Source organism: Stegodyphus dumicola, chromosome 6 (assembly GCF_044657685.1).
Source record: "Stegodyphus dumicola isolate Sdum_Otavi_A_Nest chromosome 6, ASM4465768v1".
Classification (NCBI taxonomy): domain Eukaryota; kingdom Metazoa; phylum Arthropoda; class Arachnida; order Araneae; family Eresidae; genus Stegodyphus; species Stegodyphus dumicola.
Genome location: NC_140773.1, coordinates 213464864 through 213478171, shown reverse-complemented (window position 1 = coordinate 213478171; position 13308 = coordinate 213464864). Strand labels below are relative to the sequence as shown.

At 31.2% G+C, this 13308-nt stretch overlaps 1 protein-coding gene across 2 annotated transcripts in view; it reads left to right on the top strand.

The window, feature by feature from the left end:
- The window catches only part of LOC118191680 (sodium-dependent phosphate transporter 1-B-like), a 319865-nt gene that overhangs the window by 253529 nt on the left and 53028 nt on the right, over positions 1-13308 (top strand). Inside the window, exon 1 of one of the 2 annotated variants that reach the window (XM_035362513.2) lies at positions 9176-9315. The exons of the other annotated variant lie outside the window; for it this stretch is intronic. Within the exon in view, the coding sequence (XP_035218404.1) occupies positions 9294-9315 (22 nt within the window). The 5' untranslated portion in view covers positions 9176-9293. Of the gene's footprint in view, positions 1-9175; positions 9316-13308 lie in introns of those variants that run through there. 2 annotated transcript variants of the gene reach the window in all.

Genomic DNA, 13308 nt, shown 5'->3' with positions numbered 1-13308 from the left:
GTCTTTATCTATCAACCCTTGAAGTAGTACATTATATTCAAAGTTTAAATTCAACCGGAGCTATTTCTTATTTTTTTGTGTGAAATTGTAATTCCAACCGAAACCCAGAATAAGTTAAGATCCAGTATTTAATTTTTTATTTAATTATTTACCATTTATTTAATAAATTATTATATTTTTATTTATTTCTTTATATTTCATTAAATTTTAATATTACTTGTTTAATTATTCCAATCATTGATTTAATTGTTTAACTATTAATTATTCCAATCATTAATTATTTAATTGTTTAACTATTAATAGTTCCGATCATTAATTATTTAGTTGTTTAACTATTAATTATTTCCTAGTCATTTAATTTATTTATTTATTTTTGTTCTTCTTTCCTGACAGTCTTCCACAGGGCTCCGGCACATATAATTTTAGAAATTAAGCCCTGAGTTAGGCAAAACAAAAAGTAATTACCAAAGCGTATCATTTCACAAGTACGGAATTGCATTGTCCGTACTGATTTGATTTAATGTTTAAATAACGGTGGTACAATTAATTTTGAATTTTCAGATTATATAGATTAATTTAGCAGACGTCTGAATAGTTAATTTATGGGTAGAAACTTCTATGAATTCAGTTATGGGTATTTAAATATGAACGGTGGAGAGACAGAAGTGAAACTGAAAACTTATGTTATGGAAATAACTTAAATATATTTAGTAACTTGATATCGAACAATATGTAATCAAATTACATTCGTATTTTTGATGAATGGATTTTTATGCTTCTTTCTAAGGATACTTGAATTATCATATATGAGATACATATATCTGTTTATTTAATTTTAGGCAAATTTTTTTATTTAAATATTTTAACTACTTCTCAAAACACAAAATTACACAAGTTATTAAAAATGGCATTTTATCCATTTCAGTTGATTATTTATCAAATATCATTATATGTAATGCATCAGCAATATAGCTAGCTAGCTAGCCATGTAATTATTCTTTTAATATTTATATATTCTGAGAGATGTTTTGCGAAAAATTAATAGCAGAAGTATTTCAGAGATTTATCACAACCATTCCAGTATTTTACATATTTGTACCTTAAAATAATTTTATTGAATATTCAGATCACAACTTTAAAAAGACAATAATGTAATAGAGAAGAAATAAGTAAAAAAAATGGTTCTAGCTTACCGTACTCTGTCTCTCATATTACTATTTTGATAATGTAAAAGGATTTGCAGAAATTGTTTGATTTGGCTTCAGTTTTAGCTCTAAGTATTTTAGAATTTCGCAACTACTTTTGCTTGCTAGATATGGTAATCTAATCTTCTTATTCTATTGTTCTTCATTACAGAGAAAACCTTCCTTTCCCTTTTGTATTTTTTACTTAATTATCACTTACTTGTAGGCGTTAAAATTTCCTTTCTGTTATATAGATAAGAGAAAAGAATAAAGCATTACTTTTTAAGCAACACCATTTTTACCACTGAAGAAACTCCCGGACATGACTCCATAAAATGAACCAAAAAGGTTTAATATCCTTCAGTGGATGATTTTATTTCTGTCGAAACATGACCAGTGGCTGAGATGGCAGTCCAGATAGCAGTTATTAAATCATTTTAAAAAGATGCATGGGTGTAGTTGTTGTGCATATCATTTTAGAATTTACATCTGAGTTTTTATAGGAGCATAAAAAGAGGACATAAGTATATTACATAGAATACAACATTATGAAGAATACATTTATAAAATATTTCATACATTTGAAGTAATACAGTATACATACAAATAGTAAACACATAAAAACGAAATAACAAACACAATAATTAAGATTTCTAAGTGAGACAAGCACTGCAGTAGCTATCTGACTGAAATAGGGCTCTAGCAACATCAATAAATTTAAATCTCAGCCGAATTAGATTCCAAACATTAGGGATAAATTGTTACAGCTTTCAATACCAGACAGAGAGTTAGGTACAAAATAAGTAGCCTTAATTTGAACTTCTTCTATTTCAACATTAGATACTACTATAGTACATCGTTTCCAGTTCTTGTAAAACTCATTTTTACTCAAGCAAAATCCAGTAACTTTAGAAGTAGCTAAATCTTGAATGGCAAATTCTAAAACGAAGTTTAAGAGATTTTTGGTGAAATAATAATTTACTGGGGGAGATTTTCATAAGTAAGACTTAATCTACATAGTAAACAATATTTGAGTTAGATATGTTTTAACTCCAAATATTCGAATTTTTATTTTCCCAACGGGAAATAAAAATTATCTCGAAAAGAAATGCGAAATCACCGTTACGGTGCGACTAATACTAACTTCAGTGACGTCACAGACGAACGAATTCCCGCCTTTTCGTTTGTTTACCAAAGTGAGCTAACCTGTTCTTCTCTAGACCTTGGCCATATATTTTATTGCAAAGGTTTTTTTTTAAAAAAAAAGTAACTTTTAAATGCGATTTTCCTGTTCCTATACTTATATAATAAAAATTATAAAAAATTTGACTCCCGTACGACAAAAATTGATCGGGATATTTAATTTCAGAATAAGCAATTTTTTATATCATTTTCAACTTGCGTTGGGGAATCGGTTAATTAAGTTAGAATAATTCGAGGAAATAAGTTTAAATAAAATGCAGCAAAAAAATTGTGTATAATTTAATAGGCCGTACAAAGAATCTGATGTGATATGATATGAGGGACGCATCCGACCCTCCTGGCAGACTTAACGTCGCCCTATGGCCTTTTTGCGGGCTGCGCCAGAGCAAGTTAGAAAAAAAAAATCTTCAATAAAAAACATGACTAAAAAACAAAATTAAAATTAAAATCCCTACTGCAAGCTTATCATGATTAATCTTCTCCATCATTTTGCTGGCAAATTCTTTCAGTCTTTTAAAATCATTTAAAATCACATATATATTAAAAACATCATTTTTCTTATACTCGTTCCTGATATCAGTAAAATATTTACATGTTTCCACATAATGCTCCGCAGTGCCCGGTTCTTTACAGATATAGAGGTCAGACCCTTGTGATTTAAACCTTTTAAAATAGAAAGGAAAACGGCCATGACCTGTAATGATTTGGTTAACGTCAAGGTCTTAATAACATGAACCTTTTTTAAGTTTAACAAATTTCATATAACCTTTATTTCGATCAGACCTTTCCCACTCCTCCATCCATTTATCATAAATATAATTTTTCATAATAGTCACAGAGAATCTAATGCGGTGTCCACATCAGAATTTTTTTTTTTTTTAAGAAGGAGCTTGATTAGATAATTGTTACACTACTAAATCGTTCACTGAGACCAGCGGTTGCAGTGAGCGTCTCCTAGGGGTATGCAATGGCTTAGTACCATCCGTGAACGATACGTTCCTTTTGAAGGGCGCCCGGACTGAAGTGTCCTATGCCTAAAGATCTGGAATCACTTTTCGAACGTTGGGATCTTAAGATGTTAAAGCATAACTGGATGAAGCAATAAATATGGCATTATTTCTTATGTACGATAAAAAATGTTGATGGTACAGGCACCCGAGGATAATGTAGCCGGAGAGTAAATCAGCAATAGCACGCAGGAAACGTGCGATGAAAGTAGCGTCAGGTGTTGAGGCCGTCGTCGATGGGCGGAGGAGGCTGTCTGGTCTAACTTTGCAACAGGTCACATGACAGGAGTGTCCAGTGGTGGAAGAGAGAAATACTTTGTAGGTTGAAAGCTGAGGGTCCCCATGCAAGCAGTGATTTTTGTGGTATTGAGTGTGTACTTGGACTTAAAAGATTTTTCAGATTTTTTTTTCCTTTTTTTTCATATTAGTATGCATTAATTAAAGATGTTGTCTTCTTCACAGATATTGAATATGATGAATAGCTTTTCCATGGGTGTATCTTCTGCTCTGAGTTGTTCTATGTTGGATCTAAGAAGTGTGAAGAATTTAAATATGTTGCTGTTACCAAAAATAGAGTTTAATTCTTTTAGTGTAGTAAATATGTCTGTGAAATTGTTGAGACTTGGTTGGGTGTTGCTGTTCTGGTTTCTGGTGTTTTGTGTATTATTTGAGGTAGCTTGTGCATAAGTTTTGCCTTGTGTGAATGTAGCTGTTTGTGAAGTTGTATTTTTTGGAGTGAAAGTGTAGTTAGGTGAGCTGTTAGTGTTTCTGGGTGTGTTTGGGGGGAATTTCTCGCAACCGCGATAAGATACTGGGTGATTTTTGGAGCAATTGGCACAAACTGGGTTGTCTATTTTACCTGGTGTAGGGCAATCTGCTGTTTTATAGTTTTTTGGCACATTTGACGCATCTTGGCATGAAAAAACAATTATCTGAGGAGTGATGGAAACGTTGACAGTTGTGGCATTGTGGTGTAATGTTTTTGTTAATGTATCTTTTAATTGTGATTATGAACATGCCTAGGTGTGTTTCACTGTAAATTTTGTCGATGTTGTCTGTTTGCATAAGTTGAACTTGGAAGAGTGGCATGGGTTGTTTAGTTTTAAAACGTGTTAATTGTACTATTTTGTATATTGTGTAGCCTAAGTTCGTGAGTTCTGTTGAGACTTCTTGTGTGTCTGTTGTGATGGGTAAGCCTCTGATAACAACTTTGATCGGTCTTTTGTGTTTGGGTGTAATGACATAGTGTTCTATGTTGTGTGTTTTTAAATCTAATGTTAATTGTCTGTGATCGTCTGTTGTGCATGGGAGTAATTTGATGTATACATCGCTGATTTTTCTGTAGAAATTAGCTTGTGTGAGAGTAGAGAGTTTTTTGATATATTGGTTGTGAGTTGCGCCATCTTCCGGCTTAACCATAACTGGTGTGGGATTATTGTAATTTACCAGTCTATCATTGGGTGTATGAGTGCTATTAATTCTTCGTGATGATTGAGTGGTGTTATTACTAGTATCTGAGTGTGTGCTGGACTGAGATAAGGCATTAAAACTATTTTGGGTAGGAATTACATTTGCTGGCAGATTTCTGGGAACTTTAGCTGGCTTAGTGGGTTTCTGGAATCCATCTGGGTATTTTTCACTATCCGAGTTATCATCTGGTTTGCGTTTTGAATTAGTGCTTGGGTGCGTGTAGCTTGCATGAGATACAGCAAAATTCAACTTACCCCTCAGCATATCCAAGTTTTTCTTCTTTTTTTCCGAGTTCTTTTTTCATAATTTCCGAATGGTAGTCTCGATCAGTGACGGGTCTTCTAGCCGATAGTTCCTTGATGAGCTTCACACCGTAATCTATGCTGCGTTCTAGTTTCCTAATTTCGTCTCGTAGCGTAGCGATTTCTTTATCCGTAAGAGCATGGTCGTTGTCCAGGTCCATTTCCGTGGCCGCCGTATTCGAGGTGTCCGATGCCGGATCCATAACTTTATCCGGTGGAACTGCTTCGCTTTTAGGAATCTGCTTAGTATCATCCGTGAACGTTTCGTTCGTTTCCAAGGGCTCCCGGACTGAAGAGTCCTATCCCTATCGAAATTGCTTCACTTTTCGATCATTGACATAGTCTGCTTAGTACGTGCCATGACAACGACAAGTAACGCTTTCGTTAAAACGAGATTTTACAATGAGTAATGGCAGAAAATAAAAAAAAAAATATTGTAAATTATGCCCAGGAAAAGGAAAATTTTCAGAAAATTCAAATTTGGAACTGGATGAAAGAAAAAGCAATTTTGAATATTTCGTATGTGCCTGTTACTGACCGAATGTATTAAAAAGCAGTGCAATAAGTTGTAGCTAGTCCTGTCCACACCTGTCATACTACTAGAGTTCTTTCGCATCATTTGCCGATACGTTTTCATCTGAACTGGACCTCCATGCAATGTGAACTTACTGCTATAGGCTTACATTTTGATACTAAGGCCTTTCTTACGGCCATCTAACGGTTGGTATCACACAACCATTTCTTTCAGATGAACAACTGTTTCATACAATTTTTCTTTCTGCTTTACCACTGAAAGAAAGTCAAACGATTTTTTTCTGCAGAAAATTGTAAGTTGTTCGTTTTCAACAACCCGTCAGCTATCAGCATCGAATTCCTTGTTATCAACCATCATTTATATTCAAGAACTAGTTTTCCGTTTACATAATAACCCCAAAACGATCCGCGGAGATTGGCTGCTTTATATCGTGTGAAAAAGCAGAAATATTGTTCTGAAGAGTTGTTCTTCCGAAATGTTTTGAAAGTGTGATACTTAAGACGCGCTGTATGTAGTTGCTTCCTTCCCAGCTCTATCATAGTATATTGTAAATTATTATTATTATTAATAATTATTGTATATTTTAAATAAAATAGTTAATTGATAAATATTAATGCTTTCAGATCTATGTCAGAAAAAGAAATCACAAAATACTCATATTCTCAATTCAATCATTAACGTACTAATTCTTATTAGTTTAATTAGATGCAAAATATTTAATTATACAGTATAGCGGCGTGTTAGTTGTCTTCTGTCCCTCCAATAATGCTTTAATTATCCTAAAAAATTAGTTCATATTTGTTTTCAAGCAAGGTATATACTATTTCAATAAATAATTATGGATTTACATAAAAACTCTCATTCTGAAAATTCATATATTCAACATTGTTTAATCGGATAATTGCAGGGACCGGAAATTACAAGGAAATGATTTGTGTTTTAATGAAGTGTTTTTTTTTTCAGCAGAAAGAAGCAGTGGGTATTGAAAATAACCAGCGGTTGTTCTAAGAAGGAAAGAATTGCATGAAATCAACCAATGTAATTTATTAGTACAGTGTCTCACAAAGTGATGGGACACTTGTGCTTTACAAAAGGAAACTATAGTAAAATAAGTTAAAAAAACATGTAAAAATTTTTTGTGGGTGTGTTTCATACTTAAATTTAGTAACAATTATTACATAACATACATTTTCTCAAAATATTAAAATATTAATTTAATAAAAATACAGTTGTTTAGAACGGAGCAAAAAAGGGCTCACATAAGTGATGGGACACTTACTTTTCCATCAAATATTTATCCAAAAATTTTACTTTTTAAAAGGTTTTAATATTTTGTTGGATTTCCTTTCACTTTAAAAACATGATTTAATCTTCTTGCGATGGATTGGGCTAATTTTTTTGTGATTTCTGGAGTGCTTTTACCCCATTCTTCTTGAAGCACCGATTTTAATTGTTGTTTTGAAGAAATGGTGTGTTTGCGAACTCTTGCCAAATATTCTCTATGCGATTTAAGTCTGGAGATTGTGGTAGTGTTTTTATTATTTCAGGACAGTTATACAGCAGCCAGGGTCTAACGTTCAAAGCAGTGTACTTGGGGTCATTGTCCTGGTAGAATTTAAAATCGTTATGAAGATTCAATTTTCGTGCTGAAGATTTCAAATTTTGATTTAAAATGTCAATATACTTGTAATGATTCATTATACTGTCAATAAAAACAAGATTACCAACTCCAGCGGACGACATACACCCCCATACCATAACTCCTCCTCCAGCATGTTTTACTGTTGGCACCAAGTTCTGTTTGCGAAATTCTTACCTGGGTTTTCTCCACACCAAGATTCTACCATCAGAACCAAATATATTAAATTTACTCTCATCAGCAGATATAACTTTATTCCAGTAATCAGAATTCTTATTTATGTTGGATTTTGCGAAAGCCAGTCTTTCTTTTCACTTACGAAGAATTTTTTCCTGGCTGCTCTACCGTGATATCCAGTAGATCGAATTACTCTTCTATTAGTCTCAGGATTAACAATTACTCCATATAATTCTTGTAAATCAGCAGCAACTTTAGGAGCACTCATTCTTGGATTTTTTTTTTTTTTTTAATATTTCGAACAATAATTCGCTTTATTCCGTTGGATAGCTTTTGATGGTCGGCAAGGTCTTCTTTTATCCTGAATCATATGATTCTTTTTATATCATTTATAAATTTTATTGGATAGCTTTATTATTGGATCATTTATTGGATAGCTTTTGATGGTCGGCCAGGTCTTCTTTTATCCTGAATCATATGATTCTTTTTATATCATTTATTTTTATATCATTCATGATATTGAAAACTGTTGAATGACTCAAGTTAACTGTTTCAGCAGTTTCTCTAATAGATTTTCCACGTTCAATATGCAAATTAATAACTAATTTTTTAATTTCAGGGAAAGTTTCGTTTCGTTTAGCATTCATGGCTGCACAGAGCTAAAAAACGCAAAAATTCCAAAACAAACTCGAGAGAAATACTACAGAGGATTTTATAAATTATTGCCAATTGCTTTTGAGTAAAAATAAAACCCCCAAAAAATATTTTTATTGTAGTACGTATTAGTATCTAATGGTGTCCCATCACTTATGTGAGCCCTTTTTTGCTCCGTTTTAAACAATTGTATTTTTATTAAATTAATATTTTAATATTTTGAGAAAATGTATGTTATGTAATAATTGTTACTAAATTTAAGTATGAAACACACCCACGAAAAATTTTTACATGTTTTTTTTAATTTATCTTATTAGTTTCCTTTTGTAAAGCACAAGTGTCCCATCACTTTTGTGAGACACTGTATATCATTAACTCTTAAACTGTGGTCATCCTGTTACTTAGTATGCTATGAAATCAAATCAAAACTGCACGTTTTTTAATCGCAAACTAAGTCAACTTTTTATTTTTTTTAAATTGTAAAAAATAAAACTTTTTTTATTATTATTTTAAATAACTTCGTATTGAAAATATTTCGCAGGTTTATTACTCACTCCTTTTTCAAAGGAGTTTTATGTTCTCGCAAGGACTAACTCTGATACCCTCCTTGCTTATAAATAATTCCTTTAGGATATATTCCTTCCTTTCCGTATTTCCATTGAACGACGGATTTTAGTAAAAGTCAAATGAGTCTTGAATAAATTTAATAAAGTCTTTAATATTAAGCTATGCAATTATGTGGCGCCTTCTGTTTCACCAGTTTATGAAATGTACAGAAATCAAGTGACGTCCAAGAGCAAAATATAAACATCGATTTCATATCAGTTATCGAACTTTTACTTTGCTTTTTTCTTCTTTCCGTGATTCAAAACAAGATTTCTGGCGTCATCAGGTGCGAAATTTCTTCTATTCTTTTCTTTCTATTTTTCTATTTTTTTATCTGATTAGACTTAATCTCAAACATATCAAGACTCGCTTTGAGCAATTGGCCTCTTCAGTCAATATATGACTCGAAGCAGGACCGTCTATGTTAGTGCTGGCGCGCGTAAAGCTACTTTCACTAATTGTATTCCATTGTGATATGTATTCGGTGTATATATTCGTGTAAAATAATCAAGAATCATGGCTACGATTTTCCCTGACAGTAAGTGTTTACATAGATGAATCCTGCATCATATTAGCTAGATTTGTAATTAATTTTTGATGCTCCTATTGTTTGTTTATTTATTTTCTTTTTGACTACGGCAAAAGCAAGCGAATGCTGTCTGTTTACGTTATTGTCTATTTACGTTACAAACAGGGGAAAAAACATGAAAACACTCAATCAGCTTGTTTGCAGGGAAGCAGAAACCCGTACTAAAACTTGTCAGCTGTTCAATACGGCAGAGAACTGTGATAATTTGTTTGTCAAACTTAATGACAGCTTTTGATATTTTTCTAAAAAGTCACTCGGTTACTATTAAATTTTTTAACATCGTGGGAAAGTTAAAATTTTTATTTAATCTTCTAAAATCGGAAACCATTTATTTTTACTATCTTGCGAGTGGAAATCAGTAAAAACAGCTAATATTTTTATAAGAAAAAAGTAATTCGGGAATTCAATATTATCATATGTTTAAATTGGTCGTCGGGTTCAGCGGTTACAGCAGGTATTCGCAAACGTTCTTATATCGACTTCTTTTTAATATCATGGTTTTTCTTCATCAACTCCCTTTCATTTTTATACGGTATGCAACATCATCATAATGCAAATGATTAGGCATAAATAATTTAAAGGTCATAATTAGATTGAGAATATGAAGAAAAGTTTTGAAAAAGTGGTTTATTAGATTTTAGTTATTTTTTATTACTATTATTAATTTTACAAATTTGAATAGGCTTTCAGATGCTAATTCCACATAAGTTCGATTTTAATTAAAATGATAGCTACGGTTGATGTATTGATGCAATTCTTTTAATGTTTGAATTACTTAATTTTTAAATCACCTCTGTTTTATTTTTTTTTTTCCGTTCCAATTTTGGGTTCTTTGTAATTTTTTCCTTTTTGTTATGTTTTCTCATGTTTTATTTTTTCATACCACACGTATTGCATAAAAGATTTATACTTTTCAAAAATATTAATGACTTTTAAAATGCATTAAATAACTTTAATTTATTATATTTATTTTATATGATTTATTTTATATGATTTTTTTTTCCTTTACTATATGATATAGTGAATTTATTTTAGATGATTTCTTCTTTATTCTGTCATATGGTTTTCTTTACTATCTTATATAGTTTCATATCAATAAACAATTAATTATCACTTTTGGGACTTGATTATGTCCAGCACTTTCCTCTGCATATTTATTATTGACCCTTGATCATCCCTGAACCACCTTAAAATTTCATCGGTCCCCCAGGGGGTCAATACCTAGCCCATTGGGTATCCTTGGGTTAGGGGAATGCGTTCGCTCGTAATGTTCAGCATATCATTAGTAATAATATTATTTAATTATGTTCTCAGAAATGCTTATCATTTTCAGTTGTTTTACTTGCTTAATCGGTTATGGCAAAATATGCAAAGGCAACAGTAGACGACGGTTTTAGCAAAAATCGACCAAAAATTGGGAAATAAAAATTTAATATGAAAATATTCTACGGTTTTAACTCTATCATCTACAAAAAACCGCTTGTGTGTAAAATTATTTCTAAAGTTGTTATAAGTTGTTATAATTATTCTAAATTGGCACATCTAAAGGGACATTTAAATGTCCCTAAAAAGGTAAACAAACATTTGAGAATCGCTATTTTAATTTCCGCGACTAATACTTTTTACTATTAGTAAGATATAAATGTGTAAGATATGAAGACCGCAATTTATGCAAGTTTGTTTCACTATTCTTCCACGAATGACTCATCCAGACATTATAAATGCCTAATAGGTGTCATATCATATCCCTCCCCCAAGTAGCATTGCCAAACGTAAGAAACCTAAATCTCATTCAATGATAAAAACCAAATTAACAGTAGATGTTTTATCCGAAATACTGCCAGTGTATAAAAGACTAGCCAGTAATGAACTTTTAGGAAGATGCATATCTGGAGAAACACAAAACACTAGAGAGTTTACATAGTGTCATTTAAAAGAACTGCTCCAGAGAAACATTTGTATCGAAAACAGACTCGAAATAGCTGTTACAGCAATTAGTAACTTCAATTTTGAGTGTTTAAATACTTTAGGTATGGAAATGGAAGACATAAATTCATGTTCAATATGTATTGGGCAAAGGCAAGATACACATCGTATAGAAATGCAAAAAGAGGCGTTCGTCTGGATACCAGAAAAAAAGAACTGCCAAAAAAAAAAAAAACTGTGTGAAGTAGCTAAACATAATGAAAATGTAAATAAGGAAGAGGACATATGGTGCAGGGAGTTTTTAATGTGATTCTCAGTTTTAAAAAAGTATTTAGGTGAATTTACTGAAAGTGTTCGAGAAAATTTCTAAAATAATATTATTTCTTACCATTCTACAATTTTATTAGCAGAAAAATTATTTATTCATACGTAAAATAATGTTAAAACAATTTATATTAAATAAAATCATATATTAGGACATACTGAGAAGTAAATAAAAGGTAAGCGTAAAAATATTCTTAAAATGTATTTTTCTCATAATGAAATTTTCGTGATTATTACATTTTCAAAATGCTCCATGCGCTTTAGTTTATGTTCGAAATGATTGTAATTTGTAACTTTGATTCCTATTTATACATGTAACAAAACTTAGCATGCATTTTTGAATGCAAATTCATTAAGGGAATAAAAGTCCAATTAAAGTGTATTAAAGTGGGAAATTTTGTCGAAAATTTAGGTATATGTGAAAGAAATATTAATAAAAAACTAACATTTTATACAATTTACTAATTGATACTTGTATTTGTAATGCATTTTCGATAAAAATCAAGCAAAAATAAAAAGAAACAGAAAAAAAAAATTAAGTCGCATGAAGCATTTTGAAAAAAAATTTTAAAGTTAAAACAAAATTAAAAAAAAAAAAATTAAATTGCAATGAGCCAGAAATTTTTTTCAAAGATATTTGATATAACTATAGTAAAATATACATGCATGCAAAGTTTCATATCTCTATGACAATAATTTAAAAAAATATATTTGAACGCCCACTGTCCCCTTACCTTCGTGGAGGACTTTTGAAGAGAAACTGGTATATGTATTTACATTAAATAAGGAGGAAGCCCCGAAAGCGCCAGTGCAGTCAGCCTATTTGCCCATATTTCAATATGGATTGAGAAATTAGTATTCGGTATTTAATGCAGTCTGTCAGTGGTGGTCACTTGGTCACTTTTAGAACTGGCCGTCTTAAGCAGGTGGTCATTTTGAGAAGTATGTGCTATATCGGTGATTATTACATATAAATGTCTTTATTTTAAATAATATATAAAAAATATCAGTAATCATTATAAGTTGGATAAAATGGTAATAATTTGAAGCTGAATAAAAATTTTTTTAAATATTTGATGAATTGTTTTAGCTATTTTCTCTCATTTTAAAATTATTGTTATATGATAATATTCATTATCATTTTATTTTGACGTACTTTTATCAAGTATTAAATTCAGATTCTTAACTTTGTCAAATGATCTTTTACTCACAAGGGAATAAAAATGTAAATGAATTGGTTTTCTAAAATGCATTCTAAATATTTTTCTGGCATCTTAACTTTTTTTAAATATAGGATTTAAAAAAGTCAACATTATTTCAAAATGATAATATTGCGGTTAACGAAGAATAGAAAGCTCATAGAGTTCAGATATGTTCATTTATCAAAGAATAAACAAAAACCGCATTGACGCAATTAGAAGCTCACCAAGTGAAATTTTTAATTTGAAAATTAGCGCCACATTTAAACGCGAATAGCTGAAAAACTACTTATAAGATATTTATAAAATCTGTTATTTTGACACAATTTGAGACACAGAAATATGTTTCTATTATTTTATTACTTTATATGTTTAACAGAGGACCAATGCGTCCAGTCGTGGCCAACTGGAAGAACACAAATTCACGAAGGTCACGGTCCAGTTGTCGAAGGTAATCAGATGTCCAGTCGAGCGCGGTTAATCAGTGTTGATG